General features: G+C 47.8%; 2 protein-coding genes across 2 annotated transcripts in view; both read right to left on the reverse strand.

Annotated features, from left to right (window-relative positions):
- The window catches only part of LOC115116352 (vacuolar protein sorting-associated protein 8 homolog), a 105,118-nt gene extending 103,248 nt beyond the window's left edge, over positions 1-1,870 (reverse strand). The window contains exon 1 of the mRNA XM_065020555.1: positions 1,832-1,870. Coding sequence (XP_064876627.1) covers positions 1,832-1,870 — 39 coding nt within the window. The remainder of the gene's footprint in view (positions 1-1,831) is intronic.
- Positions 1,871-9,926: 8,056 nt separating this feature from the next.
- Positions 9,927-19,835, reverse strand: part of LOC135572539 (vacuolar protein sorting-associated protein 8 homolog) — a 28,625-nt gene continuing 18,716 nt past the window's right edge. The window contains exon 3 of the mRNA XM_065020667.1: positions 9,927-10,367. Coding sequence (XP_064876739.1) covers positions 10,224-10,367 — 144 coding nt within the window. The 3' untranslated portion in view covers positions 9,927-10,223. The remainder of the gene's footprint in view (positions 10,368-19,835) is intronic.

Here is a 19,835-nt window from a genome sequence, read left to right on the forward strand (position 1 = left end):
CAGTATGCTACCCGTTCCAGTTGCATGTTGCTCTCCCTACCTCCCTCTCTCTACCTCCCTCTCTCTCTCTATACCCTCTCCCTATACCTCTCTCCCTACCTCCCTCTCTCTCCCTCCCTCTCTTCCTACCTCCTCCTCTCCCTCCCCTCCCTCCTCTCCCTCTCTCCCTCCTCCTCTCTCTCTCCTCTATACCTCTCTCCCTACCTCCCTCTCTCTCCCCTCCCTCTCTCTCCTCTATACCTCTCTCCCTACCTCCTCTCTCTCCCTCCCTCTCTCTCTCCTCTATACCTCTCTCCCTACCTCCCTCTCTCTCCCTCCCTCTCTCTCCTCTCTATACCTCTCTCCCTACCTCCCTCTCTCTCCCTCCCTCTCTCTCCTCTATACCTCTCTCCCTACCTCCCTCTCTCTCCCTCCCTCTCTCCTCTATACCTCTCTCCCTCTCCCTCTCTCTCTCTACCTCCCTCTCTCCTCTATACCTCCTCCCTACCTCCTCTCTCTCCCTCCCCTCTCTCTCCTCTATACCTCTCCCTACCTCCCCTCTCTCCCTCCCTCTCTTCCTACCTCCCTCCCTCTCTCTCCTCTACCTCTCTCCCTACCTCCCTCTCTCTCCTCCCTCTCTCTCTCCTCTATACCTCTCTCCCTACCTCCCTCTCTCTCCCTCCCTCTCTCTCCTCTATACCTCTCTCTCCCTACCTCCTCTCTCTCCCTCCCTCTCTCTCCTCTATACCTCTCTCCCTCTCTCTCCCTCCTCTCTCTCCCTACCCTCTCCCTACCTCCTCTCTCTCCCTCTCTCTCTCTCTATACCTCTCTCCCTACCTCCCTCTCTCTCCCTCCCTCTCTCTCCTCTATACCTCTCTCCCTCTCTCTCCCTCCCTCTCTCTCCTCTATACCTCTCTCCCTACCTCTCCCTCCCTCTCTCTCCTCTACCTCTCTCCCCTCCCTCTCTCTCCTCTATACCTCTCTCCCTACCTCCCTCTCTCCCTCTCTTCCTACCTCCCTCTCCCTACCTCCCTCTCTCTCCTCTCTACCTCCTCCCTACCTCTCTCTCCCTCCCTCTCTCCTCTATACCTCTCTCCCTACCTCCCTCTCTCTCCCTCCCTCTCTCTCCTCTATACCTCTCTCCCTACCTCCCTCTCTCTACCTCCCTCTCTCTCCTCTATACCTCTCTCCCTACCTCCCACTCTCTCCCTCCCTCTCTCTCCCTACCTCCCTCTCTCTCCCTCCCTCTCTTCCTACCTCCCTCTCTCTCCCTCCCTCTCTCTCCTCTATACCTCTCTCCCTACCTCCCTCTCTCTCCTCTATACCTCTCTCCCTACCTCCCTCTCTCTCCCTCCCTCTCTCTCCTCTATACCTCTCTCCCTACCTCCCTCTCTCTCCCTCCCTCTCTCTCCTCTATACCTCTCTCCCTACCTCCCTCTCTCTCCCTCCCTCTCTCTCCTCTATACCTCTCTCCCTACCTCCCTCTCCCTCTCTCTCTCTCCTTCCCTCCCTCTCTCTCTCTCCTTCCCTCCCTCTCTCTCTCCCTCCTCTCTCTCTCTCTATACCTCCTCCCTCTCTCCCTTCCCCCCCCCTCTCTCTCTACCTCCCTCTTCCTACCTCCCCTCTCTCTCCCTCCCTCCCTCTCTCCCTCCCTCCCTCTCTCCCTACCCCCTCTCTCTCTACCTCCCTCTCCCTACCAGTGCCTGGCAACCAGCCATTCATCACTCCTTTTGTCTCTAGAACAACGGCGGTGGCTGATTGGTGGCAGGCGTTCAAGCTGCCTCTGAGGGAAATGACCAGAGTATTAATCATAATTACCACCTCATAGAGAAAAGACTGGTGATGTCTGCACCCACTCTCTGCCACGCTGGCTGGGGGTCATGTTTGACATCTTTGAGGGCGGATTCGCTCTGTCTCTCTCTGCTCACAGATGGGGGAAAGAGAGACAGTGAGAGAAAGAGAGAGAATCAGAGAAGATGGGGGGGAAAGAGTGAGATAAATAGGAAGAGCCAGAGAGAGAGAGAGAGAGAGAGAGAGAGACAGAACAGGCCAATTTGGATGGTAGCTGTCAGGCAGGCAGGGACATTAAAGTGTCTCTCTGTGCGTGACACAGAAGGCCGCTCTGACTTGATGAATAAATAACAGTTTGTGAGAACTGAGTGTGCCACCCAAATTACACCCTATTCCCTATATAGTGCATGACTTTTGACCAGGGCGCTAGGGGTTAGGGTAGGGCATAGGGTGCCATTTGGGACGCATACCGAGAATGACTCATCGCATGAAGTGAACCGAAGGAGACAAGCTACAACAACCACCTCTGGAATTTGACTTTGAAAATCCAGAACCCCAGAGACTGACCCATTCCTCTGCCGTTTTAAAAGAGTAGGAGAGTCATGGAGAACAACACAGATAATATAATTGCACACTGTTTACATGTATTAGACCTTAGAGGCTTTTCTCTCAGTTGTCAGAACCAGGAATGCTGAGAACTGTCAGGTGTGTGTCCTTCTCAGACCAGACCAAAGCTCTGGAGTGTGAATGTGTCCTTCTCAGACCCGACCCAAGCTCTGGAGTGTGAATGTGTTCTTCTCAGATCCGACCCAAGCTCTGGAGTGTGAATGTGTTCTTCTCAGACCAGAACCAAGCTCTGGAGTGTGAATGTGTCCTTCTCAGACCCGACCCAAGCTCTGGAGTGTGAATGTGTTCTTCTCAGACCCGACCCAAGCTCTGGAGTGTGAATGTGTCCTTCTCAGACCCGACCAAAGCTCTGGAGGGTGAATGGGTCCTTCTCAGACCCGACCAAAGCTCTGGAGGGTGAATGGGTCCTTCTCAGACCCGACCAAAGCTCTGGAGGGTGAATGGGTCCTTCTCAGACCCGACCAAAGCTCTGGAGGGTGAATGGGTCCTTCTCAGACCCGACCAAAGCTCTGGAGGGTGAATGGGTCCTTCTCAGACCCGACCAAAGCTCTGGAGGGTGAATGGGTCCTTCTCAGACCCGACCAAAGCTCTGGAGTGTGAATGGGTCCTTCTCAGACCCGACCAAAGCTTTGGAGGGTGAATGGGTCCTTCTCAGACCCGACCAAAGCTCTGGAGGGTGAATGGGTCCTTCTCAGACCCGACCAAAGCTCTGGAGGGTGAATGGGTCCTTCTCAGACCCGACCAAAGCTCTGGAGGGTGAATGGGTCCTTCTCAGACCCGACCAAAGCTCTGGAGGGTGAATGGGTCCTTCTCAGACCCGACCAAAGCTCTCAGACCCGACCAAAGCTCTGGAGTGTGAATGGGTCTTTCTCAGACCCGACCAAAGCTCTGGAGGGTGAATGGGTCCTTCTCAGACCCGACCAAAGCTCTGGAGGGTGAATGGGTCCTTCTCAGACCCGACCAAAGCTCTGGAGGGTGAATGGGTCCTTCTCAGACCCGACCAAAGCTCTGGAGGGTGAATGGGTCCTTCTCAGACCCGACCAAAGCTCTGGAGTGTGAATGGGTCCTTCTCAGACCCGACCAAAGCTCTGGAGGGTGAATGTGTCCTTCTCAGACCCGACCAAAGCTCTGGAGGGTGAATGGGTCCTTTGAGGACCAGAACAATCCTGTCTCTCAGCTCAGCCCCACGCGCACAAACTCCTCAGTCTTCAACCCATTCAGGGTCTCAGTGAGTCAGTCTTCAACCCATTCAGGGTCTCAGTGAGTCAGTCTTCAACCCATTCAGAGTCTCAGTGAGTCAGTCTTCAACCCATTCAGGGTCTCAGTGAGTCAGTCTTCAACCCATTCAGGGTCTCAGTGAGTCAGTCTTCAACCCATTCAGGGTCTCAGTGAGTCAGTCTTCAACCCATTCAGGGTCTCAGTGAGTCAGTCTTCAACCCATTCAGGGTCTCAGTGAGTCAGTCTTCAACCCATTCAGGGTCTCAGTGAGTCAGTCCATTCAGGGTCAACCCATTCAGGGTCTCAGTGAGTCAGTCTTCAACCCATTCTGGGTCTCAGTGAGTCAGTCTTCAATCCATTCAGGGTCTCAGTGAGTCAGTCTTCAACCCATTCAGGGTCTCAGTGAGTCAGTCTTCAACCCATTCAGAGTCTCAGTGAGTCAGTCTTCAACCCATTCAGGGTCTCAGTGAGTCAGTCTTCAACCCATTCAGGGTCTCAGTGAGTCAGTCTTCAACCCATTCAGGGTCTCAGTGAGTCAGTCTTCAACCCATTCAGGGTCTCAGTGAGTCAGTCTTCAATCCATTCAGTCTCAGTGAGTCAGTCTTCAACCCATTCAGGGTCTCAGTGAGTCAGTCTTCAACCCATTCAGGGTCTCAGTGAGTCAGTCTTCAACCCATTCAGAGTCTCAGTGAGTCAGTCTTCAACCCATTCAGGGTCTCAGTGAGTCAGTCTTCAACCCATTCAGGGTCTCAGTGAGTCAGTCTTCAACCCATTCAGGATCTCAGTGAGTCAGTCTTCAACCCATTCAGGGTCTCAGTGAGTCAGTCTTCAACCCATTCAGGGTCTCAGTGAGTCAGTCTTCAACCCATTCAGGGTCTCAGTTAGTCAGTCCAACTCAGTGAGGATGGTCCAACTGGGGCCATCATGGAGTTACAGTCAAACCATCCATCTTCTCCTATCTTCTCTCCTGTCTCTCTCTCTCCTGTCTCTCTCTCTCCGGTCTCTCTCTCTCCGGTCTCTCTCTCTCCGGTCTCTCTCTCCCCTGTCTCTCTCTCCCCTGTCTCTCTCTCCCCTGTCTCTCTCTCCCGTCTCTCTCTCTCTCCGGTCTCTCTCTCTCCTGTCCTCCCCACTGCCCATGAACCCATGTTTTGATTCCCATTGTCAAGAACTCCCTGAAAATCTGGTCCCAGTTCCGAAGACACTTTATCCTTAAACAAGCTGCTTCTCTCCATGAACATCCAATCATCTCTTCCCAGCGTCGCAGATTGACACGGCGTTCCAGTTCTGATATAGGAACGGTCCGGTGTTTTTTTGTGACCTATTCGTTGATGACACATTCGTCTCATTCCATACTCTGAGGGTTGACCATAATATTCCCAATAACCACTTTATTAGATACCTGCAAACTGGCAGCTTTGCCCCCCCCAAAAAAATGGAGCCCACTAAGTGTCCAGTCGAGAGGTGCTTAGATCTGAACCCTTTTCTGAAGGGCACAATCTCCAGATTATACGACATAATACAGAACATTAATCCGCCTTCCATCATCTACATGGGAGCCAGACATGGGTGGTCAGCTACCCGATGATATACAGTGGGGCAAACAAGTATTTAGTCAGCCACCAATTGTGCAAGTTCTCCCACTTAAAAAGATGAGAGAGGCCTGTAATTTTCATCATAGGTACACTTCAACTATGACAGACAAAATGAGGGGGGAAAAAATCACATTGTAGGATTTTTTATGAATTTATTTGCAAATTATGGTGGAAAATAAGTATTTGGGCACCTACAAACAAGCAAGATTTCTGGCTCCCACAGACCTGTAACTTCTAATTCACTGAACAATTCACTATAGTATTAACTGGTACAGTAACGTTAGTAACCTGACCAATTCACTATAGTATTAACTGGTACAGTAACCTGACCAATTCACTATAGTATTAACTGGTAGAGTAACGTTAGTAACCTGACCAATTCACTATAGTATTAACTGGTACAGTAACGTTAGTAACCTGACCAATTCACTATAGTATTAACTGGTACAGTAACGTTAGTAACCTGACCAATTCACTATAGTATTAACTGGTACAGTAACGTTAGTAACCTGACCAATTCACTATAGTATTAACTGGTACAGTAACGTTAGTAACCTGACCAATTCACTATAGTATTAACTGGTACAGTAACGTTAGTAACCTGACCAATTCACTATAGTATTAACTGGTACAGTAACGTTAGTAACCTGACCAATTCACTATAGTATTAACTGGTACAGTAACGTTAGTAACCTGACCAATTCACTATAGTATTAACTGGTAGAGTAACGTTAGTAACCTGACCAATTCACTATAGTATTAACTGGTACAGTAACATTAGTAACCTGACCAATTCACTATAGTATTAACTGGTACAGTAACGATAGTAACCTGACCAATTCACTATAGTATTAACTGGTACAGTAACGTTAGTAACCTGACCAATTCACTATAGTATTAACTGGTACAGTAACGTTAGTAACCTGACCAATTCACTATAGTATTAACTGGTACAGTAACGTTAGTAACCTGACCAATTCACTATAGTATTAACTGGTACAGTAACGTTAGTAACCTGACCAATTCACTATAGTATTAACTGGTACAGTAACGTTAGTAACCTGACCAATTCACTATAGTATTAACTGGTACAGTAACGTTAGTAACCTGACCAATTCACTATAGTATTAACTGGTACAGTAACGTTAGTAACCTGACCAATTCACTATAGTATTAACTGGTACAGTAACGTTAGTAACCTGACCAATTCACTATAGTATTAACTGGTACAGTAACGTTAGTAACCTGACCAATTCACTATAGTATTAACTGGTACAGTAACGTTAGTAACCTGACCAATTCACTATAGTATTAACTGGTAGAGTAACGTTAGTAACCTGACCAATTCACTATAGTATTAACTGGTACAGTAACGTTAGTAACCTGACCAATTCACTATAGTATTAACTGGTACAGTAACGTTAGTAACCTGACCAATTCACTATAGTATTAACTGGTACAGTAACGTTAGTAACCTGACCAATTCACTATAGTATTAACTGGTAGAGTAACGTTAGTAACCTGACCAATTCACTATAGTATTAACTGGTACAGTAACGTTAGTAACCTGACCAATTCACTATAGTATTAACTGGTACAGTAACGTTAGTAACCTGACCAATTCACTATAGTGTTAACTGGTACAGTAACGTTAGTAACCTGACCAATTCACTATAGTATTAACTGGTACAGTAACGTTAGTAACCTGACCAATTCACTATAGTATTAACTGGTAGAGTAACGTTAGTAACCTGACCAATTCACTATAGTATTAACTGGTACAGTAACGTTAGTAACCTGACCAATTCACTATAGTATTAACTGGTAGAGTAACGTTAGTAACCTGACCAATTCACTATAGTATTAACTGGTACAGTAACGTTAGTAACCTGACCAATTCACTATAGTATTAACTGGTACAGTAACGTTAGTAACCTGACCAATTCACTATAGTATTAACTGGTACAGTAACGTTAGTAACCTGACCAATTCACTATAGTGTTAACTGGTACAGTAACGTTAGTAACCTGACCAATTCACTATAGTATTAACTGGTACAGTAACGTTAGTAACCTGACCAATTCACTATAGTATTAACTGGTACAGTAACGTTAGTAACCTGACCAATTCACTATAGTATTAACTGGTACAGTAACGTTAGTAACCTGACCAATTCACTATAGTATTAACTGGTACAGTAACGTTAGTAACCTGACCAATTCACTATAGTATTAACTGGTACAGTAACGTTAGTAACCTGACCAATTCACTATAGTATTAACTGGTACAGTAACGTTAGTAACCTGACCAATTCACTATAGTATTAACTGGTACAGTAACGTTAGTAACCTGACCAATTCACTATAGTATTAACTGGTACAGTAACGTTAGTAACCTGACCAATTCACTATAGTATTAACTGGTACAGTAACGTTAGTAACCTGACCAATTCACTATAGTATTAACTGGTAGAGTAACGTTAGTAACCTGACCAATTCACTATAGTATTAACTGGTACAGTAACGTTAGTAACCTGACCAATTCACTATAGTATTAACTGGTACAGTAACGTTAGTAACCTGACCAATTCACTATAGTATTAACTGGTACAGTAACGTTAGTAACCTGACCAATTCACTATAGTATTAACTGGTACAGTAACATTAGTAACCTGACCAATTCACTATAGTATTAACTGGTAGAGTAACGTTAGTAACCTGACCAATTCACTATAGTATTAACTGGTACAGTAACGTTAGTAACCTGACCAATTCACTATAGTATTAACTGGTACAGTAACGTTAGTAACCTGACCAATTCACTATAGTATTAACTGGTACAGTAACGTTAGTAACCTGACCAATTCACTATAGTATTAACTGGTAGAGTAACGTTAGTAACCTGACCAATTCACTATAGTATTAACTGGTAGAGTAACGTTAGTAACCTGACCAATTCACTATAGTATTAACTGGTACAGTAACGTTAGTAACCTGACCAATTCACTATAGTATTAACTGGTACAGTAACGTTAGTAACCTGACCAATTCACTATAGTGTTAACTGGTACAGTAACGTTAGTAACCTGACCAATTCACTATAGTATTAACTGGTACAGTAACGTTAGTAACCTGACCAATTCACTATAGTATTAACTGGTACAGTAACGTTAGTAACCTGACCAATTCACTATAGTATTAACTGGTACAGTAACGTTAGTAACCTGACCAATTCACTATAGTATTAACTGGTACAGTAACGTTAGTAACCTGACCAATTCACTATAGTATTAACTGGTACAGTAACGTTAGTAACCTGACCAATTCACTATAGTGTTAACTGGTACAGTAACGTTAGTAACCTGACCAATTCACTATAGTATTAACTGGTACAGTAACGTTAGTAACCTGACCAATTCACTATAGTATTAACTGGTAGAGTAACGTTAGTAACCTGACCAATTCACTATAGTATTAACTGGTACAGTAACGTTAGTAACCTGACCAATTCACTATAGTATTAACTGGTAGAGTAACGTTAGTAACCTGACCAATTCACTATAGTATTAACTGGTAGAGTAACGTTAGTAACCTGACCAATTCACTATAGTATTAACTGGTAGAGTAACGTTAGTAACCTGACCAATTCACTATAGTATTAACTGGTACAGTAACGTTAGTAACCTGACCAATTCACTATAGTGTTAACTGGTACAGTAACGTTAGTAACATGACCAATTCACTATAGTGTTAACTGGTACAGTAACGTTAGTAACCTGACCAATTCACTATAGTATTAACTGGTACAGTAACGTTAGTAACCTGACCAATTCACTATAGTATTAACTGGTACAGTAACGTTAGTAACCTGACCAATTCACTATAGTATTAACTGGTACAGTAACGTTAGTAACCTGACCAATTCACTATAGTATTAACTGGTAGAGTAACGTTAGTAACCTGACCAATTCACTATAGTATTAACTGGTAGAGTAACGTTAGTAACCTGACCAATTCACTATAGTATTAACTGGTACTAGTTAGTAACCTGACCAATTCACTATAGTATTAACTGGTACAGTAACGTTAGTAACCTGACCAATTCACTATATTTAACTGGTACAGTAACGTTAGTAACCTGACCAATTCATATAGTATTAACTGGTAGAGTAACGTTAGTAACCTGACCAATTCACTATAGAATTAACTGGGAGTTTTAGTAACCTGACCAATTCACTATAGTATTAACTGGTACAGTAACGTTAGTAACCTGACCAATTCACTATAGTATTAACTGGTACAGTAACGTTAGTAACCTGACCAATTCACTATAGTATTAACTGGTACAGTAACGTTAGTAACCTGACCAATTCACTATAGTATTAACTGGTACAGTAACGTTAGTAACCTGACCAATTCACTATAGTATTAACTGGTAGAGTAACGTTAGTAACCTGACCAATTCACTATAGTATTAACTGGTAGAGTAACCTGTAGGGAAGGAAGGAAGGAAGGAAGGAAGGAAGGAAGGAAGGAAGGAAGGAAGGAAGGAAGGAAGAAGGAAGGAAGGAAGGGGAATGAGGGTTGTACTGTTTTTCTGTTCTCATGTCTGAAAATCTGTAACTAAAGTACAAAAAACAGCAACGCAACAATAAAGAGTTTTCACAGCTGATAAAGGTTATCCATCAGCCTAGTTGAAGTGCCACAAGCAACACACAAATTAAACGTTACAAATTGGTTTATTTATGGACATTTTGCAGACAGAAACATAACATTTGATCGATACCATTTCAAATATCCGCCCAGACAGTGGATAACGTGGTTTTGATCAACAAGAGTATAATCCGTGGTAGTGTTTAATCAACAACAGAAACAACAGGGGTGTCTTCAGTCAGAAATATAACAAATAGAGGGAACAGCCTATTCTACCTGACCAGGACATCGTGTCTGTTCTACACAAAATATTTCTATCTGAAAGTTCCACAACGTCATCATACTGAACATGGCTGTAGGCAAGCTACTCTTCGACCGATGGCGGTGGGGAGAGTTTGAGCTGGAAGTTCTCGCTGTGGAATATACTTCCTGTTCCTGGTTGGGAGGGGTTTAGGAGGCCCGCCTTCTCGTTGCCATGGCAGTGGGAGATTTCCGACAGGATGGCCAACTGGAGGACAAGACCAGACATGATAACGATCAGAGAGATGATGCATGGGATTAGTGTCAGGGTAAAAAACTGGTGAGGGATAGGAAAATAAAGAGACAGAGACACAGAGAGACAGAGAGACACAGAGAGACAGAGACACAGAGAGACGGAGACACAGACACAGAGAGACAGAGACAGACACAGAGAGACAGAGACACAGAGAGACAGAGACACAGAGACAGAGAGACAGAGAGACAGAGACACAGAGAGACAGAGAGACAGAGAGACAGAGACACAGAGAGACAGAGACACAGAGACAGAGACACAGAGAGACAGAGACAGAGACACAGAGAGAGAGAGAGACACAGAGAGAGAGAGATAGGCCTTTAATTTCTGTTATTCTGCCATCATGACACCTTCCTCTCATACTCTCCCCCTTCCAACACCACAGTGATTCTCCATCTCTCTCTTCTCCATCCCTCTCTCCATCTCTCTCTTCTCCATCTCTCTCTCTTCTCCATCCCTCTCTCCATCTCTCTCTCTTCTCCATCCCTCTCTCCATCTTCTCCATCCCTCTCTCCATCTCTCTCTTCTCCATCCCTCTCTACTCCATCCCTCTCTCCATCTCAATCTACAGGAAGGCAGAGGAGGCTGACTGACATCTACAGGAGGGCGAGGAGACAGGCTGACTGACATCTACAGGAGGGCGAGGAGACAGGCTGACTGACATCTACAGGAGGGCGAGGAGACAGGCTGACTGACATCTACAGGAGGGCGAGGAGACAGGCTGACTGACATCTATAGGAGGGAGAAGAGGCTGACCGACATCTATAGGAGGGAGAGGAGACAGGCTGACCGACATCTATAGGAGGGAGAGGAGACAGGCTGACCGACATCTATAGGAGGGAGAGGAGACAGGCTGACCGACATCTATAGGAGGGAGAGGAGACAGGCTGACCGACATCTATAGGAGGGAGAGGAGACAGGCTGACCGACATCTATAGGAGGGAGAGGAGACAGGCTGACCGACATCTATAGGAGGGAGAGGAGACAGGCTGACCGACATCTATAGGAGGGAGAGGAGGCTGACTGACATCTATAGAAGGGAGAGGAGGCTGACCGACATCTATAGGAGGGAGAGGAGGCTGACTGACATCTATAGGAGGGAGAGGAAGCTGACTGACATCTATAGGAGGGAGAAGAGGCTGACCGACATCTATAGGAGGGAGAGGAGACAGGCTGCCCGACATCTATAAGAGGGAGAGGAGACAGGCTGACCGACATCTATAGGAGGGAGAGGAGGCTGACTGACTGACATCTATAAGAGGGAGAAGAGGCTGACCGATATCTATAGGAGGGAGAGGAGGCTGACATCTACAGGAGGGCGAGGAGACAGGCTGACTGACATCTATAGGAGGGAGAAGAGGCTGACCGACATCTATAGGAGGGAGAGGAGACAGGCTGACCGACATCTATAGGAGGGAGAAGAGGCTGACTGACATCTATAGGAGGGAGAAGAGGCTGACTGACATCTATAGGAGGGAGAAGAGGCTGACTGACATCTATAGGAGGGAGAAGAGGCTGACTGACATCTATAGGAGGGAGAGGAGGCTGACTGACATCTATAGGAGGGAGAGGAGGCTGACCGACATCTATAGGAGGGAGAAGAGGCTGACCGACATCTATAGGAGGGAGAGGAGGCTGACCGACATCTATAGGAGGGAGAGGAGGCTGACCGACATCTATAGGAGGTAGAGGAGACAGGCTGACCGACACCTATAGGAGGGAGAGGAGGCTGACCGACACCTATAGGAGGGAGAGGAGGCTGACCGACACCTATAGGAGGGAGAGGAGGCTGACCGACACCTATAGGAGGGAGAGGAGGCTGACCGACACCTATAGGAGGGAGAGGAGGCTGACCGACACCTATAGGAGGGAGAGGAGGCTGACCGACATCTATAGGAGGGAGAGGATGCTGACTGACATCTATAGGAGGGAGAGGAGGCTGACCAACATCTATAGGAGGGAGAGGAGGCTGACCGACATCTATAGGAGGGAGAAGAGGCTGACCGACATCTATAGGAGGGAGAAGAGGCTGACCGACATCTATAGGAGGGAGAAGAGGCTGACCGATATCTATAGGAGGGAGAAGAGGCTGACCAACATCTATAGGAGGGAGAGGAGGCTGACTGACATCTATAGGAGGGAGAAGAGGCTGACCGACATCTATAGGAGGGAGAGGAGACTGACATCTATAGGAGGGAGAGGAGACTGACATCTATAGGAGGGAGAGGAGACTGACATCTATAGGAGGGAGAGGAGACTGACATCTATAGGAGGGAGAGGAGGCTGACATCTATAGGAGGGAGAAGAGGCTGACATCTATAGGAGGGAGAAGAGGCTGACATCTATAGGAGGGAGAGGAGACTGACATCTATAGGAGGGAGAGGAGACTGACTGACTGATATCTATTGGAGGGAGAGGAGACTGACATCTATAGAAGGGAGAGGAGACTGACTGACTGATATCTATAGGAGGGAGAGGAGACAGGCTGACTGATATCTATTGGAGGGAGAGGAGGCTGACCGACATCTATAGGAGGGAGAAGAGGCTGACCGACATCTATAGGAGGGAGAGGAGGCTGACCGACATCTATAGGAGGGAGAGGAGGCTGACCGACATCTATAGGAGGTAGAGGAGACAGGCTGACCGACACCTATAGGAGGGAGAGGAGGCTGACCGACACCTATAGGAGGGAGAGGAGGCTGACCGACACCTATAGGAGGGAGAGGAGGCTGACCGACACCTATAGGAGGGAGAGGAGGCTGACCGACACCTATAGGAGGGAGAGGAGGCTGACCGACATCTATAGGAGGGAGAGGATGCTGACTGACATCTATAGGAGGAGAGGAGGCTGGAGGGAGAGGAGGCTGACTGACATCTATAGGAGGGAGAAGAGGCTGACCGACATCTATAGGAGGGAGAAGAGGCTGACCGACATCTATAGGAGGGAGAAGAGGCTGACCGATATCTATAGGAGGGAGAAGAGGCTGACCAACATCTATAGGAGGGAGAGGAGGCTGACTGACATCTATAGGAGGGAGAAGAGGCTGACCGACATCTATAGGAGGGAGAGGAGACTGACATCTATAGGAGGGAGAGGAGACTGACATCTATAGGAGGGAGAGGAGACTGACATCTATAGGAGGGAGAGGAGACTGACATCTATAGGAGGGAGAGGAGGCTGACATCTATAGGAGGGAGAAGAGGCTGACATCTATAGGAGGGAGAAGAGGCTGACATCTATAGGAGGGAGAGGAGACTGACATCTATAGGAGGGAGAGGAGACTGACTGACTGATATCTATTGGAGGGAGAGGAGACTGACATCTATAGAAGGGAGAGGAGACTGACTGACTGATATCTATAGGAGGGAGAGGAGACAGGCTGACTGATATCTATTGGAGGGAGAGGAGACTGACATCTATAGAAGGGAGAGGAGACTGACTGACTGATATCTATAGGAGGGAGAGGAGGCTGATATCTATAGGATGGAGAGGAGTGACATCTATAGGAGGGCGAGGAGGCTGACTGACATCTATAGGAGGGAGAGGAGGCTGACTGACATCTATAGGAGGGAGAGGAGGCTGACCGACATCTATAGGAGGGAGAGGAGGCTGACCGACATCTATAGGAGGGAGAGGAGGATGACTGACATCTATAGGAGGGAGAGGAGGATGACTGACATCTATAGGAGGGAGAGGAGGCTGACTGACATATATAGGAGGGAGAGGAGGCTGACTGACATCTATAGCAGGGAAAGGAGGCTGACCGACATCTATAGGAGGGAGAGGAGACTGACATCTATAGGAGGGAGAGGAGACTGACATCTATAGGAGGGAGAGGAGACTGACATCTATAGGAGGGAGAGGAGACTGACCGATATCTATAGGAGGGAGAGGAGACTGACCGATATCTATAGGAGGGAGAGGAGACTGACCGATATCTATAGGAGGAAGAAGAGGCTGACCGATATCTATTGGAGGGAGAGGCGGCTGATATCTATAGGATGGAGAGCAGTGACATCTATAGGATGGAGAGGAGGCTGACTGACATATATAGGAGGGAAAGGAGACTGACCGACATCTATAGGAGGGAGAGGAGACTGACCGACATCTATAGGAGGGAGAGGAGGCTGACTGACATCTATAGGAGGGTGAGGAGGCTGACTGACATCTATAGCAGGGAGAGGAGGCTGACTGACATCTATAGCAGGGAGAGGAGGCTGACCGACATCTATAGGAGGGAGAGGAGGCTGACCGATATCTATAGGAGGGAGAGGGGACTGACCGACATCTATAGGAGGGAGAGGAGGCTGACTGACATCTATAGGAGGGAGAGGAGGCTGACTGACATCTATAGGAGGGAGAGGAGGCTGACTGACATCTATAGGAGGGAGAGGAGGCTGACTGACATCTATAGGAGGGAGAGGAGGCTGACTGCTACAGAATGAGAAGAGATTGCATATGAATGGTACAGAATATAGAACATTGTACAGTAGAATATAGGAACCATATGCAGGATGTATATCCTATTAATAGGAGGGAGAGGAAGGGGAGTGGGGAAGAGGGGGGAGAAAGGAAGGAGTGTAGCTACCGCTCTTTGAATAGCCTAATCAGACAGTGGAAAGGGAACATTGGAGTTCTGCAATCAGCAGAAGCAGCCTACTTGAAAGCCAGGCATGGAAATGACAGAGGGAGATGACGCCATGTTTTAATTAAATCTACTGGACACTTATGGAGGTATGATGTACAATGGAGGGAGTGAGAGAGAATTAGAGAGGAGAGGGACCACCAGAGAGAGAGGAAAGGAAGGAATGAGGGAGAGAGAGAGAGAGACAGAGAGGGAGGGAGAGAGAGCGAGAGAAAGATAATTAGAGAGAAGGCGGAGGGGAGAGAGAATTAGAGAGGAGAGGGACCACCAGAGAGAGAGGAAAGGAAGGAATGAGGGAGAGAGAGAGAAAGAAAGATAATTAGAGAGAAGGTGGAGGGAAAAGAGAATCAGAGAGATAAGGTGGAGGGGAGAGAGAGAGAATTAGAGAGAAGGTGGGGAGAGAGAGGGTCGAGAAAGGAAGAGGGGAGAGAGAGAAATTAGAGAGAAGGCGGAGGGGAGAGAGAGAATTAGAGAGAAGGGGAGGTGGGAGAGAGAGAATTAGAGAGAAGGTGAGGGAGAGAGAGAGAATTCTGGAGAGAGAAGTCGAGAGAAGGTGAGGGGAGAGAGAGAGAATTAGAGAGAAAAGGAATGAGAGAGAGAAGAGAGAAGAAAAGAGAGAATAGAAAGAAGGTGAGGGAGAGAGAATTAGAAAGAAGGTGGAGGGAGAGAGAATTAGAGAAAGGTGGAGGGAGAGAGAGAGAATTAGAGAGAAGGCGGGGGAGAGAGAGAGAATTAGGAGAGAAGGGGAGAGAGAGAGAATTAGAGAGAAGGTGGGAGGGGAGAGAGAGAGAATTAGAAAGAAGGTGGAGGAGAGAGAGAGAATTAGAGAAGGTGGAGAGAGAGAGAATTAGAAAGAAGGTGGTGGGGGAGAAGAGAAAGAAGGTGAGGGGGAGAGATAGGAAAGAGAAGGTGGAGGGAGAGAGAGAATTAGAGAGAAGGCGGAGGAGGAGAGAGAAGATCGTCGAGAGAAGGGGAGGGGAGAGAGAATTAGAGAGAAGGTGGAGGGAGAGAGTCGAGAAAGAAGGTTAGAGAGAGAGAATTAGAAGAGAAGGTGAGGGAGAGAGAGAGAATTAGAGAGAAGGTGGAGGGAGAGAGAGAATTAGAGAGAAGGTGGGAGAGAGAATTAGAGAGAAGGTGGAGGGGAGAGAGAGAGAATTAGAGAGAAGGTGGAGGGAGGAGAGAATTAGAGAGAAGGTGGAGGGAGAGAGAGAGAATTAGAGAGAAGGTGGAGGGGAGAGAGAGAGAATTAGAGAGAAGAGGGGAGAGAGAGGAAAAGGAAGGAATGAGAAGAGAGAGAAGAGAGGGGAGGGAGAGGAGAGAAAGATAATTAGAGAGAAGTGGAGGGAGAGAATTAGAGAGGAGAGACCTTAGAGAGAGAAGGTGGAGGAGGAGAAAGAAAGATAATTAGAGAGAAGGTGGGGGGGGAGAGAGAATCAGAGATAGAGAGAAGGTGGAGGTGGGGAGAGAGAGAGAATTAGAGAGAGAAGAGGAGAAGAGAATTGAAAGGTGGAGGGGAGAGAGAGAGAATTAGAGAGAAGGTGGAGAGGAATTAGAGAAGAGAGAGAGAGAATTAGAGAGAAGGTGGAGGAGAGAGAGAGAATTAGAGAGAAGGGGAGAGAGAATTAGAGAGAAGGTGGGGAGAGAGAATTAGAGAGAAGGTGGGGAGAGAGAGAGAGAGAAGGTGGGGGGAGAGAATTAGAGAGAAGGTGGGGGGGAGAGAGAAGGTGGAGGGGGAGGAGGGGAGAAGATGGAGGGAGAGAGAGGTTAGAGAGGGGTGGAGAGAGAGAGAATTAGAGAGAAGGTGGAGGGGAGAGGGAGAGAGAGAGAATGGAGGGGAGAGAGAAGAAGTGGAGGGAGAGAGAGAGAAGGTGGAGAGAGAAGGTGGAGGAGAGAGAGAGAGAAGGAGGAGGGGGAGAGAGAGAAGGTGGAGGGGGAGAGAGAGAGAGAAGGTGGAGGGAGAGAGAGAGAATTAGAGAGAAGGTGGAGGGGAGAGAGAGAGAATTAGAGAGAAGGTGGAGGAGAGAGAGAGAATTAGAGAGAGAAGGTGGAGGGGAGAGAGAGAGAAATTAGGAGGTGGAGAAGGTGAGAGGGAGAGAGAGAGAATTGAGAGAGAAGGTGGAGGGGAGAGAGAGAGAGAATTAGGAGAAGGGAGAGAAGAGAGGTTAGAAGGAAGGTGGAGGGGAGAGAGAGAGAATTAGAGAGAAGGTGGAGGGAGAGAGAGAATTAGAGAAGGTCGAGGGAGAGAGGTCGTGGAAGGGGAGAGAGAGAGAATTAGAGAGAAGGTCGGAGGGAGAGAGAGAGAATTAGAGAGAGAGGTGGAGGGGGAGAGAGAGAATTAGAGAGAAGGTGGAGGGGAGAGAGAGAGAGAAGGTGGAGGAGAGAGAGAGAGAAGGTGGAGGGGAGAGAGAGAGAGAAGGTGAGGAGAGAGAGAGAGAAGGTGAAGAGAAGAGAAGGTGGAGGGAGAGAGAGGAGAATTAGAAGAAGGTGGAGGAGAGAGATAATTAGAGAGAAGGTGGGGAGAGAGATAATTAGAGAGAAGGTGGAGGGGAGAGAGAGAATTAGAGAGAAGGTGGAGAGAGAGAGAATTAGAGAGAAGGTGGAGGGGAGAAAGAGAGAATTAGAGAGAGAAGGTGGAGGGGAGAGAAATAATTGAAGAGAGAAGGGAGAGGACAGACCAACAGAGTAAGACTTTAGGTGTGAAGCTGCTAATGATCACAATGGAAGGAACCACAACACCTACTGACTGGTGATAGAAGAGAGGGGAGGATGTTTGATACAGGGTTTTAACCCAGACAGGATGTTTGATACAGGGGTTTACCCCAGACAGGATGTTTGATAAAGGGTTTTAACCCAGACAGGATGTTTGATACAGGGTTTAACCCAGACAGGATGTTTGATACAGGGTTTTACCCCAGACAGGATGTTTGATAAAGGGTTTTAACCCAGACAGGATGTTTGATACAGGGTTTAACCCAGACAGGATGTTTGATACAGGGTTTAACCCAGACAGGATGTTTGATACAGGGTTTAACCCTGTATTCCTCCTACTCTAATCTTTTTGGATTATCATCATCTGAGACCAGAACGAGAGGAGTCCCTACCCCTGCCTGCTATCATCTAGCACATTCTACAGGTAATCTCTCCCTCCCTCCCTCCCTCCCTCCCTCCCTCCCTCCCTCTCTCTCCATCCATCCCTCCCTCCCTCTCTCTCCATCCATCCCTCCCTCCCATCTCCCTCCCGCCCTCCTCCTCTCTATTGATGGGATATATTCCTTTGACAGACTTCATCATGTCATTATCTCTAAGGGAAGCCACATGGTACTCAGCCACCCATCTGTGTGTCTGTCTTCTCCTATCATTCACTTGTTCAGACCTCAGACAGATGTTGGTTGGAGTGTTATACTCTGTGTGTGTGTGTGTGTGTGTGTGTGTGTGTGTGTGTGTGTGTGTGTGCAACCATCAAATCTATCAGAAGGGCTCTTCTAACTCTGAAAGGATTAGGGTCAAAGATGGGAACATGTCGCCATGGTAACACAACATCTCCACGACGACAGAGTCCCAAACGCTACTGGTTGTTGCCATTGTCCCAAGAGAATAATATTTTTTCAATTCATTCATTGAATTTAATTGATGTGAATATAATTGATTGAATTGAAAACTACTGAATTGAACCCAACCCTGGCCAACATGGGTGGGGTTAGGACCCTATTGGCAACAGTCTCATTGGCTGCTTACATAGAGAATTCATTCTCCACACTCAACTTCAAAGGTCACTCACTCTGTTATTGTTGGTTCAGCACAGTTTATATCAGGATGGTAATGAGCACAGGGGCTGAGGTACATGAATTAATGAAGAATGAATGACAATGTGTGTGTGTGTGTGTGTGTGTGTGTGTGTGTGTGTGTGTGTGCGTGTGCGCGCATGTGTTTTTACGCCTCGGTAAACCAAATTGAATTAATAAGGGGACGGAATAGAGGAGGCTCTCTCTCTGTTCATTATATACTCATGTGGGAGGATAAGACACATAGATTTTAACAACCTGGAGGAAAATTAGGAGAGGGAGGGAGAAGAGGGGGAGGGAGAGGAGGGAGGGGAGGGAGGGAGAAGAGGAGGGAGGAGGGAGGGAGGAGAAGAGGAGGGAGGGAGGGGAGGGAGGGAGAAGAGGAGGAGGGAGGGGAGGGAGGGAGAAGAGGAGGAGGGAGAAGAGGAGGGAGGGGAGGGGAGGAGGGAGAGGAGGAGGGGAGGGGGAGGGAGGAGGGAGAGAGAAGAGGGAGGGAGGGAGGAGGGAGAGAGGAGGGAGGGGAAGAGGAGGGAGAAGGAGGGAGAGGGAGAAGAGGAAGAGAGGAGGGAGGAGAAGAGGAGGGAGGGGAGAGAGGAGAAGAGGAGGGAGGGAGGGAGGGAGGAAGAGGAGGGAGGGGAGGGAGGGAGAAGAGAGGAGGGAGGGGAGGAGGGAGAAGAGGAGGGGAGGGGAGGGAGGGAGAAGAAAGGAAGGAGGAGGGAGGGAGGGAGAAGGAGGAGGAGGGAGAGGAGGGAGGGGAGGAGGGAGGGAGGAGGGAGGAGAAGAGGAGGAGGGGAGGGATATAAAGAGGAGGAGGGAGGGAGAAGAGGAGGGAGGGAGGGAGGGAGAAGAGGAGGGAGAGGAGGGAGGAGAAGAGGAGGGAGGGGGAGGAGGGGAGGAGGGAGGGAGGGAGGGAGAAGAGGAGGGAGGAGGGAGGGGAAGAGGAGGGAGAAGAGGAGGAGGGGAGGAGGGAGAAGAGGAGGGAAGGGGAGGGAGGG

The sequence above is a fragment of the Oncorhynchus nerka genome, linkage group LG2 (genome assembly GCF_034236695.1).
Source record: "Oncorhynchus nerka isolate Pitt River linkage group LG2, Oner_Uvic_2.0, whole genome shotgun sequence".
NCBI classification, from domain to species: Eukaryota; Metazoa; Chordata; class Actinopteri; order Salmoniformes; family Salmonidae; genus Oncorhynchus; species Oncorhynchus nerka.